Source organism: Maylandia zebra, linkage group LG23 (assembly GCF_041146795.1).
Source record: "Maylandia zebra isolate NMK-2024a linkage group LG23, Mzebra_GT3a, whole genome shotgun sequence".
Lineage (NCBI taxonomy): Eukaryota > Metazoa > Chordata > Actinopteri > Cichliformes > Cichlidae > Maylandia > Maylandia zebra.
This window is the reverse complement of record NC_135188.1, coordinates 2,921,397-2,934,049: the sequence shown is the minus strand read 5'-3', so window position 1 is coordinate 2,934,049 and position 12,653 is coordinate 2,921,397. Positions and strand designations below refer to the sequence as shown.

General features: G+C 41.4%; 2 protein-coding genes and 1 long non-coding RNA gene across 5 annotated transcripts in view; 1 reads left to right on the top strand and 2 right to left on the bottom strand.

The window, feature by feature from the left end:
* Positions 1-16: 16 nt before the first annotated feature.
* Positions 17-3,900, bottom strand: fpgt (fucose-1-phosphate guanylyltransferase). Of its 2 annotated transcripts, none has more exons than XM_076880784.1 (4): positions 3,794-3,900; positions 3,380-3,547; positions 2,406-2,498; positions 17-2,014 (listed from the first exon to the last, which is right to left on the bottom strand). In XM_076880784.1, exons 1-4 carry the CDS (start codon positions 3,873-3,875, stop codon positions 606-608), a joined length of 1,752 nt encoding a protein of 583 aa, XP_076736899.1. In that variant the 5' UTR covers positions 3,876-3,900; the 3' UTR covers positions 17-605. The 2 variants fall into 2 exon arrangements, with proteins under 2 accessions (XP_076736899.1, XP_004555120.3); XM_004555063.4 differs by lacking the exon at positions 3,794-3,900 and adding an exon at positions 3,635-3,786.
* On the top strand, positions 3,770-7,705 carry LOC143415210 (uncharacterized). The gene is made up of 3 exons (XR_013095851.1): positions 3,770-3,856; positions 4,609-4,735; positions 7,566-7,705. It is a non-coding gene; the product is annotated as an uncharacterized LOC143415210 (long non-coding RNA).
* The window catches only part of acot11b (acyl-CoA thioesterase 11b), a 9,353-nt gene continuing 1,956 nt past the window's right edge, over positions 5,257-12,653 (bottom strand). For both annotated transcript variants that reach the window (XM_076880785.1, XM_004555066.4), the window contains 14 exons: positions 11,630-11,699; positions 11,123-11,183; positions 10,927-11,028; positions 10,686-10,821; positions 10,453-10,606; positions 9,670-9,789; positions 9,388-9,526; positions 9,193-9,248; positions 8,115-8,181; positions 7,920-8,003; positions 7,531-7,664; positions 6,504-6,635; positions 6,211-6,337; positions 5,257-6,061 (listed from right to left, as the gene is read on the bottom strand). In XM_076880785.1, the coding sequence (XP_076736900.1) occupies positions 5,903-6,061; positions 6,211-6,337; positions 6,504-6,635; positions 7,531-7,664; positions 7,920-8,003; positions 8,115-8,181; positions 9,193-9,248; positions 9,388-9,526; positions 9,670-9,789; positions 10,453-10,606; positions 10,686-10,821; positions 10,927-11,028; positions 11,123-11,183; positions 11,630-11,699 (1,541 nt within the window). In that variant the 3' untranslated portion in view covers positions 5,257-5,902. The remainder of the gene's footprint in view (positions 6,062-6,210; positions 6,338-6,503; positions 6,636-7,530; positions 7,665-7,919; positions 8,004-8,114; positions 8,182-9,192; positions 9,249-9,387; positions 9,527-9,669; positions 9,790-10,452; positions 10,607-10,685; positions 10,822-10,926; positions 11,029-11,122; positions 11,184-11,629; positions 11,700-12,653) is intronic.

Sequence of the window (12,653 nt, the reverse complement as noted above, 5' to 3'; positions counted from 1 at the left end):
ACAGCACTCTTTCAGGTTTGTTTTTGTCCTTTATTTCACATTTGTCTCATTTTAATCAAGTTTTACAGAAGGCTGAAGTTCGCCTTTGGTTTTACTGTCCTGATCGTGTCCTTCTAACCCTTTTCCTCATAAAGACAACCCTCCCTGTACCTCTAATGAACAGTTTTGACACCTGGTTATATATCAATAAAGATGTGGTTTGATGACCATTAGAAGACATTCTGTCTTTTTCCCAAGGGTAGATGCATGGGTAGAGATGACCTTCATGAACTTCTGATGCAAACACAGTTATTTTGTTCTATAGGCCTGAAATATGACAGAAATTGTTCAGTTCAGAAAAGAGCTTCAAGGATCGTTCCTGGTAGGCTCGCAAGGGGTAAAAGTTCAGGTGATATTGGTATTGTCCAGAGGGGGGAAGGAAAAAAAAGTAAAGTTTTACCAAATTAAATTGGATGGACCCCTCCCCATGTTTATAAAAAGCTTGTATTGCAGATTGTTTAAACAAACAACAAAAACAAAACAATTAACCATTGAATCATCACCCAAACTCATACAGACATAATTAAACTTTACATATGAACTAAATATGCATAAACATCGTCATTTTAGCTGCTCAATCTCCCCTTTATGATGTCCTTATATAGTCCCTTCCTGAGCTCCAACATCTCCTCCAGGTTCTTAGATTGTAAACACTCCTGCATCGACATTAGCTTTGTGTCTTTGGGTAGGGGGCTTGTAGAAGCACTCTGGATGGCCTGCAGCATGTTGAGAGATGTTAAGAAAGAGCTTTGCTGGTCAGAGCAAACTGGAAACAAACACGCGTTCCACAAATTACAGTTGGATGCATCACCAGAGAACCTCAGGACTTCCTTCTCCATCCCCCACATGGACAGACACTTTTCCAGGGTGAACCCAAAAAACTTTAGCTCTTCCATATATGCAGGAGTGCCCACAGTGTACTTGAGATTGTCATTAATCCCAAAGAAGACAGTAACAAAGCTGGTTTGGTCGTGGTGGTTCACACAAAGGGAGTGCATGAAGGCTTCATCGGGCACTGACAGGCCTGGACTGACCCAGCAGCTGCTGATGATGGAGCCTTTACCCACAGACACTCCTGCTCCCAGTCTGGAGTACTCCACCACTGATCCAGCACCCACAGAGCAACTCGCATTGAGGACACTGTACATAATGCAGCAGCCAGAGGAGCCCTCAGGGTTTTCATTCACGGGCACACTGAAGGCAGACGACAGGAGACCCAGCTCGTCCCTCAGAGCTGTGTGCTCAGTGAGGTGAAAGAGGTATTCTGAGGTGGTTCCAATGTGATAAAACTTGGAGTTGTTGAGAAGAATGACATTCAGAGGAGTCCCTTTCAGAAGGTGGAAGATCTTCTGGCGGATTTCCACCAGACTGCTCTCCTCTTTGGTGACATTAGCAGTGTTGTTGGTGTATTCTATTGTGGCCTTAGAGCCCAGTGCTTGAAGAAAGTCCCCGTATGCATCTATCTCACAGCTCAATGGCCCCAACTCTGTCAGCACATTAAGAAGAGACTTTGCAGTATCAAAGTCCACATAATAGGTACTGTCTGTGTAGATAAACTCAGAATCAGTAAACAATCCACTCTGCTGCTTACACACAGCTCCACTTCCTCGCATCTTATCAATGCTTGGCTTGTGCAGGAAGTGCAGGCAGGAAGCATTCTCCATTTCTGAGTACGAAGATTTTTCTTGTGGATCCAACACAAAAACGCCGTGGGTGGTTCCTACTGAGAGCAGGGAGGGGTGGGCTAAAGCTGTAAAGCCAGGTTTATCAAACTTAACACTCTCCTCCTCTGCTATACTGTAGAGCTCTATGTCATCTGCACAGGTCACTAAAACACCAGGCTTCATTTGTGATGGGAAATCCACATACATGGCTAGTTTGAGCTCCAGCATCTGAAAGATGGGGTCACCCAAAGGCACAGCCATGAAGATCTTTCCCAGAGCGCTGGCACTGGGCAAACGCTGACTGAACCCCCCTGGAAGAAGGAGGCGATTTAAAGGTGAGATTGAGAATTAATTAAATAAAGTATGTTGCATTTTATAAAATACGTGAGCATTACTGTAATTTACAGTGGAACAATCAGACCAAACACTTTCATTTGAAGGCCCTAACTTCAAACTCATATAATCATAAATATGGGTGGAAATGCATAACAGATATTTTATTAGGTGACTTGGTAATATTGCCATTCTGTGTTTTGGATTTTGTGTAGAAGTGAAATATGCTGACAGTTACTGCAGCTCATACTGGAGTAAACAAGTAGAACCATACTGAAAATGTAAAGTGAGAAGCCAAAAGAAGACAAAGAAGAAGAAGAAGGAGGAGGAGATCATTTTTCACATTTAAGAATGAAAAATAAGAAATACCTGCATGAATCAGGATTACTCTCAGTCTGCCCAGAGACTTTCCATAAATGTCATTTAGTTGCTGCAGTGCGTGCAGAGTGGAGCCCCCATTCCCTTGAAAAGACAAGGAGTAATAATAACAACAACAATAATAATAACTAAAGCTGCAAGCAGTAATAAGAGGGCCCTTGTACCCTAGCGCACGTCCAAGCATCCTGAGCCATGCTGCGTTCAAGCTGAGTTAAAGCTCTGGTCTGCCGTGACTGAGCAGTGTCACATGGTCATGTGGATGCTAACTAGGTGTTGTGTCATTTAGCTTCTGAACGCTTATGCCCACTAGGTTGTGATGTAGATCAGCGGTCCCCAATCCCTGGTCCATGGACTGGTACCGGTCCGTGAGTCGTTTGGCACCGGGCCGCGAGAGTTGAGGCTCGGGTGCGAAATTTATGGTTTTCAGGGTTTTTATCATTATTTTGTGTGTTATGAATAAATCTTTTTTTTTGCACTGGTTTTATTTTGTTGCATTTATCAGCACCTTAAAGGCTGGTTCGTGAAAATATTGTAGGACATAAACTGGTCCGTGGCACAAAAATGGTTGGGGACCGCTGATGTAGAATACCCACTAACTATATGTCACGCTAACATCATGCGCTGAGCAACCAATTAAAATTTCTGGTACATGGGATGATGATTGTCACCTACTGCTGATTTCCAGGTGCCACTGGGAGGCCCCATAAGTGTGACCCAGTATTGGCACATATTTGTCTCCAGACTGCCCTGCACCGAGTTAACAATCCAAGATGGCGGCAGTGAACGTAAACAGTTGTAAAACTGTAAAATGTTTAATCTGTACAGTCACTGATGTGTATATGTGACATGCTATTTATAAGGCTCTATCCATGCAGTAAAAAAGGTGATGCATTTCGTTAACTACTACTACTGATACTGATGATGATGATGATGATGATGATGATGATAAGGTAGTACTAGCTCACCTATTTTCGGTCCAGGAGGATCTGAGAAGACTTTGTAGTGAACTCCAACAGGAAGCTCCTTTCTGTCAACTTTCTCGCTGATTTGCAGCTCATACGCTTTTCTCTGACTCCCGTCCACAGCAGTCACAACCACTACATCCCAAAACTCACCAGGCTGCACCTCTCGACCTTCAGGTAAACAGGAAAAAAACATTCATAGCTACTTTGACTAAACTTCAAGGCACATTGAGTCAGATCATTGACATTTAATCTCACCACGCAGAGAGTTAAACTTTCTGAGTTTTTTTCTTGTAGCAGTTTGAAGCCTCCTTGTACAGTCGTGGCTCATACTTTCGTTTCTGATACAAATTAAATATAGAAACTAGAATGAAGTATTTCTCATATATATTCCACCACGGAATGACAGTCTCTTACTTCCGGGTTTGGTCACATGGCTCGTTGCGCTATCCAATGGGAGGAGGAAGTCGGAGCCCTCGAGTAAGTACAGTAAATCCATTCAACGAGCGTGTGTTTTAGTTCATTGTTGTCATCATTACGCCTGTCTTTACTAGATGCTGTGAATATGTCGTACTCGAGTGCCGCGTATGTGTATAGGCACTGCTAATGCTAGCGTGAACAGATACGTCTTGTTAGCTTGGAAGTTGTAGTGGTTTATGCTAATTCTCGCCCCAACTGTTTACACTTGGTTATAAGAGCTGGAGCGGGAGAGTTACTTACTTTCTTTTTACCTTTCACTGTCAGACTCAACGCAGGAACACACCGGTTACATTAAGTTGTTTTCAGTTGTTTCTACTCACTCAAAATCACAACAGTACCAGGATCGATACTAAGCACCTATTTCTGGCCTGAGTGATAGCCTGCTGCCCTGAACACTGACCCTACAAGCTGCATTCCTGCTGAGTTGCTTTAACATTAAACAAATGGAGTCCTGTATCTCCAAGATAACATAAGTGTAAATTTAGACTGGTTGGCAAAAAAGGCCTTGGCATTAGGCTAAAGGAAAACTAAAGGACCGATTATCATGGTCTCTTAAAAGATAAACAAAGATTACTGCTACATATTACTCTACAAAATTATAGATTAATTAATAGCAAAAATAATTATAATAAAAAGGAACATATACTATGGATATATCTGTATGTATAATCGTAACAGCAACTCCTCAGTGATCTGAGGAGATGCTTTGGTTGAATACTGTGCACTCAGGAAACTTCACATCCTTCATCCAGAAACGCTGACATGAGATCCAACATGTTGTTACGCCAGTCTGTAGGAGAAGAGATTCATCCAGAGGATCCATGCTTGCTCCAAGTGATGTGTGAGGAGCTGATGGAGGCATAAAGGCTCCGGATACAGGTTAGAGCTATGCTGCATTTCTACTGTTACACAGCAACAATGCTGGTATCTCCCCAATCTGAAACAAGGACATCAAATGTCAAGTTTCAGTGCCCTGCAGAGCAGATAGTTTTGAGCTGTAATAAGATAATAATCCAGGAATCTTTGCATCATTTGTTTTACTGAAATTCAGTCTAGTTTGAGTCTGTTACAGTTCAAATTTGCTGAAATTCTACAGTTCAGACTACACCCTTTTATATGCAGATTGTCTTTTTTTTATCCTTGTGTTCAACCCTTTATTTAGCATGAGCATAACTGAATGATTGTGCCTCAAGCAAAATACCTGGAAAACAGCATAACCGACTCCTGCCAGATCAGATTGTTCACAGACGCCTTTTTATTCTACTTTGCTGGCCTCGTGCAGCTGTTACAACACTAGAAGCTTACAGTGGAATACTGTGAGTTATTGTTTCCTCTGATTTTCTTTCTGTTCATTTAAGAATGGTCAAGAATCCAGTGGGAAGTGAGCAACAATAAAATAGTTCAAATAAGCACAATTTTAAGTTTATTGTTTCAGTTCAATCATGATTTAAGATTTTTGACCATCAAGCGTCCACATATGATACAATCAGTTCAATTACATTTGTGCAAAACTATACATTGTGGACTAGAAAAAATATACAGCATCATTACACATGAAATGTACATATTAGCTGCATCAATCAAAGGTTTAATCAACAGTTCAGACTTTATTCGAGGTGATACAAAATACACAAAGAAAACTGAACATTTCAATTTTTCTTTTTTTCGTAACAACTGGCAGTGCCAATAAAAACATGGCTGTCTAAAGATAAACAATGAGATTCTGTTAAATATTTAAAACTACATACCAAAAACAGATCCATTAATCTATAAATTAATATTGCACAGAAGGTTTAGGCTCTAAGAGGATTCAAATCCAACATTGAAAATATAGTGTACCGTTACTGCACCATTATTACTGGTGCAAACAAGTAGAAGCTTCTACAAATCCAATGCCTTTTATAATCCCAGCGTTTCAAAGTTAACGTTGGACTTTACTGGCTTTTGTGAGCACCTTTACAAGAAATGGGACGAACAAAGAGGGCTGATCCTGTTCTTTCCTCCTGATTCTTCTTCTTGTCTCAGTAGACTGTGGTAATACTGGTGTCACAGCACAGAGGGCGGCAGAGCAGCCAAGCTATCCTTGTTGGCCAGCAGGAATTGGCTGCAGGCCGAAAAGGCGCTGTAAAAGCTTGAGGAGAGGCCCGCAATGTCTGTGGAAATGTAGGGGAGGACACCTGGTGTGGCCTGGTTGTAGTAGGTGATCTGAAACACAGCAATCACAGCGTGTGACTGATAATTAACCCTTTCCATTTTTTGCTTTAGTTTTGGAGCGGTGACTTGTTTAAAGCTACAGCATAAAAATGCAGCCCAGCAACTACAGGTTGTGTTTGTGCCCCTCTCATTTGGCTAACCTTGGTAACAGAACTGGACTCTTCCCAGATTGTGAAGCCAGCACAGAGCACCTCTCCCCTCGTGTACTCTTCCGTGGGCGGGTGAGTGGGCAAAGTGACTGAACGTAGAGCGATCAGATACGGATCTCTGAGATGGACAAAGGCAGAGAGCGTCATGAGAACTTATGAAAATGCAAACATGAAGCAGGGAGTGGGATTTCCTCACCTGGATGATTGAGCATCAAGACATTTTAACCCACACAGAGTTTTGTGCGAAATTATCACGTGACGCAAGCAAGGTCATATCAACACACCTGAAATCACAGGGCTTCCGTCTAGATGCCAGCAAGATGAAGTCCTTCCCCTTTCCCCCTTTAGTGACAGAGGGTGTAGCTACGCGATAGATGGTGTCCTCCTCATCTGCCTGGTTGATCACCTCACACTCTCTGCAGTTGAAACCCAGTGATGTGGATGTTTAGAGCTTTTAGATTATTGAGCATTATGTCACATTAAACAATCCGGTTATGTCACTGAGTTTATTTTGAATATAAGTGGGTTCGTTTTCATTCTACTGCAATAAAGAGCTGCATGTGTTTTTGCCCCATAATGGAACGACATTGAGAGATTACATGTAAACGTAACAGTCTGTCAGCCACGTTGTTTACTGTATTTGTTTAAAAGATGCATTAGCAATGCATTAAACAGTCTGTCCAATAAACTACGATTATCTTCCATACAGCCACACTGCCTATGTGCTGGAAATATATGGGAATAATACTGTATCTAACATTACCCTCCTGGTCAGGGGGATTTCCAAGATTTATTTAAATAGCGTGGCAGAGGTGGCAACCGAGTACCTGTCAGCGGAGGATGTGAAATCAGAAAATTCTGTCAGAAATAAATATCAAACCAAACCTGCTGGAAACTAGTTAAATTTGGTGATTTATAATAATTTCCACTTTGCACAGACCTCCTGTCTCCAGAAACACTCATTACAAGATGTGGCTGTCCCAAAAACCATATCAGCCTTGAGTGGTCCAATCACACAAAATGTGTTTTTCTGTCAAGTGGTAGAAGTAAAGAAAAATGTTTCACACATCCTTTGGCTTCAGTTCATTTTTGTGAAATAAATTACTTGGGGAATTGTCAGTGGACTATACCATTATGAGTTATGGGGGGGGGGGTCGTTTCTCAGAACATTTATTGTTCTGAGCACAAGCTTTCAGTACCTCATTGTGGTATCTAACACTCTATAGTTAAACTGACAGTAACTTTTCTCCTCAGTAAAAGGATCTGAACTCAGATGATGCTGCTAAATACCAAATGTGTCTAAGTACTGACTCATAATGCCGGTCCCACTCCATTCTCCTCCTCAGGTCTGACAGTAGATGGAACGTCTGCTCTGCCGAGACTCTGACGTTCATCTCCACCTTGAAACACAGCATTTGGTTTTCCTCCAGTGTGTACAATCTGACCTATGAATTAAAGACATCCACAAAGAGGAGGCAGGTTCAGTGTCTATAAATAGGATTAATTTCTGGTACCTAACTGGTGATTATACATGCTCCTGGAATGACTTATGCTAACATAGTTTTCTTGACCTATTCTGCAATATTAAAGAATCTACATAAAACACTATGACCCATATTTTGAGCACCTCACTATAACTGTGCAAAATGCTGGAAAATCCAATGAGCTATACCCTGAACAGATATGCAAACATTTGTGACCTTATTTTTCTCCGAAGCCAACACCCAGTTGTTCCTGTTGTCCATTAATTTCAGCGCTGAGACATTGTTGTAGCTCAGGTACATCTGAAAATATAAAGCGTTACTTTGTATACAGTAGCATTATCCAGCTCTGAGTGTCTCTGTTAACAAAACAAAACAAAAATTAGATAAAAATTTAAAAAACCAAACAAACACCTGGTTACTTGGATCCCAGGGAACAGACAAGGGCACTTCAGTTTGCTTGCAGGAGATGATATATTTCCTGTAAACATGAAGTACAGCAATGATGTTCTGTAGCTCAGGGCACTACAGAAAGACCAAAAACACAAGCACTTTTACTCAAGCAGTGACCCAACACATCATGTTATCAAACAGAGGAATAAAGATTGCACTGTTTAGAGTTGAACAATGAACTCATTATGCCTGCTCGAGTCTGCGGTAAAGTCTGCTCAGCCGTGATGCATTGGTCTGCCAAGTCATTAGCGCCTGCAAACTCTTGTAAACAATGGATTCGGTCATATGACCAAAAAGTAAATCCAGTGATGAGACCGTTTCAGTTCCACTGCTTTATAATGCATCATGATTAACAACATGTTTGCATACAAACACGATTTAAAAGGTTCAAAATGTAATTTAACTAATTTACTAAGGGAATAGATTCATTGTGACTCTTTTAGAAATATTGGTTATTTATTTATTGCAAAGCATTAAATAGCCTAACCTGTACGCTGTCAACAAAACAATCTGCAATAAACAACAATCGTTACTCTGACACATAAACAGAAAACAACCCTAATTGTTTTAAAAGGGAGCTGTTCTACTCTACTGTAGAAGGGTAACTTTGCATTGTACAAAAATCATTCGTAGTTATTCTGTGCTGGGCCTTTGTGCAGCCACCTCAGTTGAAAACAAGCCATTTTAGCTCACTTCCTGCTAAGCCAACATGCATCTGATTCGTTGGCCCTCAAAAACTGAAGGTTTCGATCCAATGTGCAGAGCTGTGGACTGGAATGATGATTCTGGAGATATCTACTCTCAGAGACATCAAACGGAGCTCAGAGTAAACCTGCCTTCCTTTGCTGACAAAAACTGAAAATATGTGAGTCTTTAAAGTACTCTAAAGCCTGAGATTTTGGCTCATTGAAATTATCTGCACGTACACCGGCCTCATTTTGGCCTTTTTCAAAATGTGAGGAACCATAACTTTACCAACGTAAATATGACAGAGAATAAGATGACACAAAAATAGCTCCTCCTGATAGAAGATATTTACCTATCAAGGCGAATCTTCTTTCTGGCAATAGCTTCTTGAAAGCGTCTTTTTCCATCCTGTAAAACAAGAGATGATCTAAGACTGAAATTCTTAATATGTATACTGTGTACACTATGTTAAAAAAAGTTTATTTTCAGTTCACCCTTCATCTAAGGGCCTCTAAAAATATAGAAATAAGTCACTCGGATAACTTACCACAGGCTCAGGTCGTATCCGTGGCAGCGTGCATGGTTTCCTGTCACTGTCCAGCACCTCAAAGGTCATAAAGGCACTATTTATGTGGCGCAGAGGTTCTCCACCCTGGTAGGCCTCAGCACAAACTCCCACCTCCATGCTAGTGTGCGCAGGAATGTGGGTTAAAGAAAACATATGCATCCAGCAAACAGCGCTCCAAGTGTTATAATCACAAATTAGAAGGTTAAATATTTAATGAATTGTTTTATTTTCTGAAATATTTGTCATAATGTGTCGCTTCACCTGTGCTTGAAGGCATTGTTAACAATAGCTTTCAGTACCAGTCGGTCGCCGATGTGAGACGGGCCACGAAAATGGAACATGTCTATGGACCTCAGGGTTGGATGAGCGTTACACAGGCGACTGCATCGAAATATAAGGAAAAAGAAAAACAGTGTTTTGATTGGGTTTGTTTGGCCTCATTACAAATAAACAGTTTCTCTTTTGGAAACTCAATCTCCTTTTTTCCAGCAATTAGATGAGAATATCGATACGTGTGGTAGTGCCGCTAGCTTCCACCAAACACACATGACAATAATACACACTCACTGGCCACTTTGTTAGGTACACCTTCATTGTACCAGGTTGGATTGCCTTTTGCCCTGAGAGCTGCCTTCAAACTTTGTAGATTTTGGTCGATATTGACATGATAGCATCTGCACATCCATGATGCAAATCTACCCTTTCACCACATCCCAAAGGTGCTCTGTTGGATTGAAATCTGGTTACTGTGGATCCCACTTGAGTCCAGTGAACTCACTGTAATGCTCAGTGCCACGTTATCCTGCTGAAAGCAGTAAGCAGAAGATGGGCACACAGCATCAACACTCAGGTAGAGTAACCGTGGATTTTCATCCAGGGAACTAAAGCTCACGTGATATCTTGTTTTTGGACCATTCTTACAGTAGGTGTTCTCAATAAAGTGGCCAATGAGCGTAGCTCTTATCCAACTCTTAGTAATCTAACAAATGTTTTTGCTGTTTGAAAAAAATTACATGTATACAAATAGAAAAGCTTTGTGCATACCTTGCTGCAATTGTAGCCACATTTTCCATCCAGGCCATAATCTGGCCCCCAAAAGTGCTGACTTGGTGGTTGGCATGGGGCGGAAGCACCAGCTCTACACTCTCAACACGTGTCCGCTCAGCTGCCACAGCGTCCTGATACTCCTGGCATTCTCCTGATGAGTGCACAAAAACAAGGACGTTTAATGAATCTGTTTTTAAAGTGCCGTGTGCTATAAAGACTTATGTCTGTACCCAGCTGAGCTGTGCTGCTGCTCAGTAGGTCTGTGATAATCTCAGCGTGGATGAGCCTCATCCTCCTCCGCTCTGCTGCCAGGCTGTACTCCATCTGCTCCATTTGTGTGTGAGCAATCACCTGCTTCAGCTGTACCTGTGAGGACATAACAAAAAACTAATTAAAAAAAAAAAAGCCAGAGATGTTAAATCAAATTTATTAAAATGCCCCTCTGCCCATATTTTGATCTGCGCTCTTTACCTTCCCAGCTTCTGTCCTTCTGGCAACAAAGGTTGCAAAGGCGTGGCAAACCTTCCACTGCCTGTCAGTGTAAAGGTCCTCGCAAGTCACTAAAATACCCACCTGAGATGAAACAAATCACTAACGTCATTATATTCCTTCCCTAAAAAAATAAAAAGTTTAAATATCCCAAAAGCACAGAGTGCCACCCGCTAACCTCCATACTGGACGTAAAGGCTCTGTTGACCTTTGCGATGATATTAACAACCTTTCCTACCCTGGAGGAGACAGACACAGACGCCATTCTTTACTATCAACAAGGAGAAGTATTTGTACTGCACATACTCTGAAACCTTTATGCTATGAGACATAATTTTCAGTCAACAGCAAGGCATGTTTGGCCATGACACTTGCTATCTGCAATTGGAAAGAAATGTTTACTATATTTTCATGAGTCACCTCTTATTTTTTTAACGATTAAAAAAATTAAATTAAGATTTATGGAGAATATCATAACTAATGATTTGTAACCATAAAACTGTCTTTCTTGTTTAGTAGCATTTGTCCTTCAAACTTTACTAAAAGTTGAGTTCAAGTTGACACTTTATCCCAAAATGACCCTTTTTTCTCTCCTCTCCTGGCACTGCATGCAACGTGTTGTCTCTGCAGTCATTACTCAGTTTGAATTAAACCTTGGCAGTCAGTACTAAGATTAATACCTTACCCTATGGTGTGTTCAAAATGAATGTCATCCACCGATGCAGTGATACAGGAGCAACCTGCATGTCTCTCAGCTGGAAGATCAGAGATTACACAAAAAACTTAAGCAGTGCAGCAGAAAGCATATGTGCAAAATACTAAATTTTATAAGGAGAGTGGCTTATTGAGTGGCTCCACAGTGTAGTGGTTTACACATTTTCCTAACAAATATATCTCTCGGCTGGCCTGGGAACGCCTTGGTATTCCCCCGGACAAGCTGGAGGAGGTGGCTGGGGAGAGGGAGGTCTGGACCTCTTTGCTTAGGCTGCTACCCCCGCGACCCGACCTCGGATAAGCGGATGAAGATGGATGGATGGATGGATAAAAGCTCCCTAGTTCAATCCTGGAAAGAGGTGCAGATCCCTTTGGGGTAGCGTCATACGGCATCCGGCATAAACACTTTGCCAGATCAAACATTTGGCACGACTGGAGATTGTTATTCGGGCTTTTATCTCATCACGTCTGGATTATTGTAATTAATTTGTCAATTTTTTTTAACAAAACTTCCTTGGAACATTTGCAGGCTGTTCAGAAAGCTGCTGCAAAGCGTCAAAGTCTTCTAAGTACTAACATGTCACACCATTTCTAATTTCAGAGTCCACTTTAACAATCTGGTTTTGACTGTAAAAGCTCTGCATGGACAAGCAGAGCTTTTACACCCATACATCACCAGCAGATCCCTGAGGTCACGTGATAAGGGCCTGCAGCACTAAGGGTGACAGAGCGTTTTGCAGCAGTGGCCCTCAGACTTCTATGTAAGAGCAGAATTCATGAGTCCCCGAGTTTCAATTTTTCGTGATACACTGAAACCTGTGAGTATTTTTGCAAATATCCCTGCTCCATAAAGTGAAGGAAATCAGCACTGTGATATGAGCATTCACGTAACATGACTGAAGATTATAGTGGGTATGACAGCGATTACAAAACAAACAGCATCAAACACGTTTAAAAAATTCAATGATCAGACTCTAACTCATGCCCATTACTTC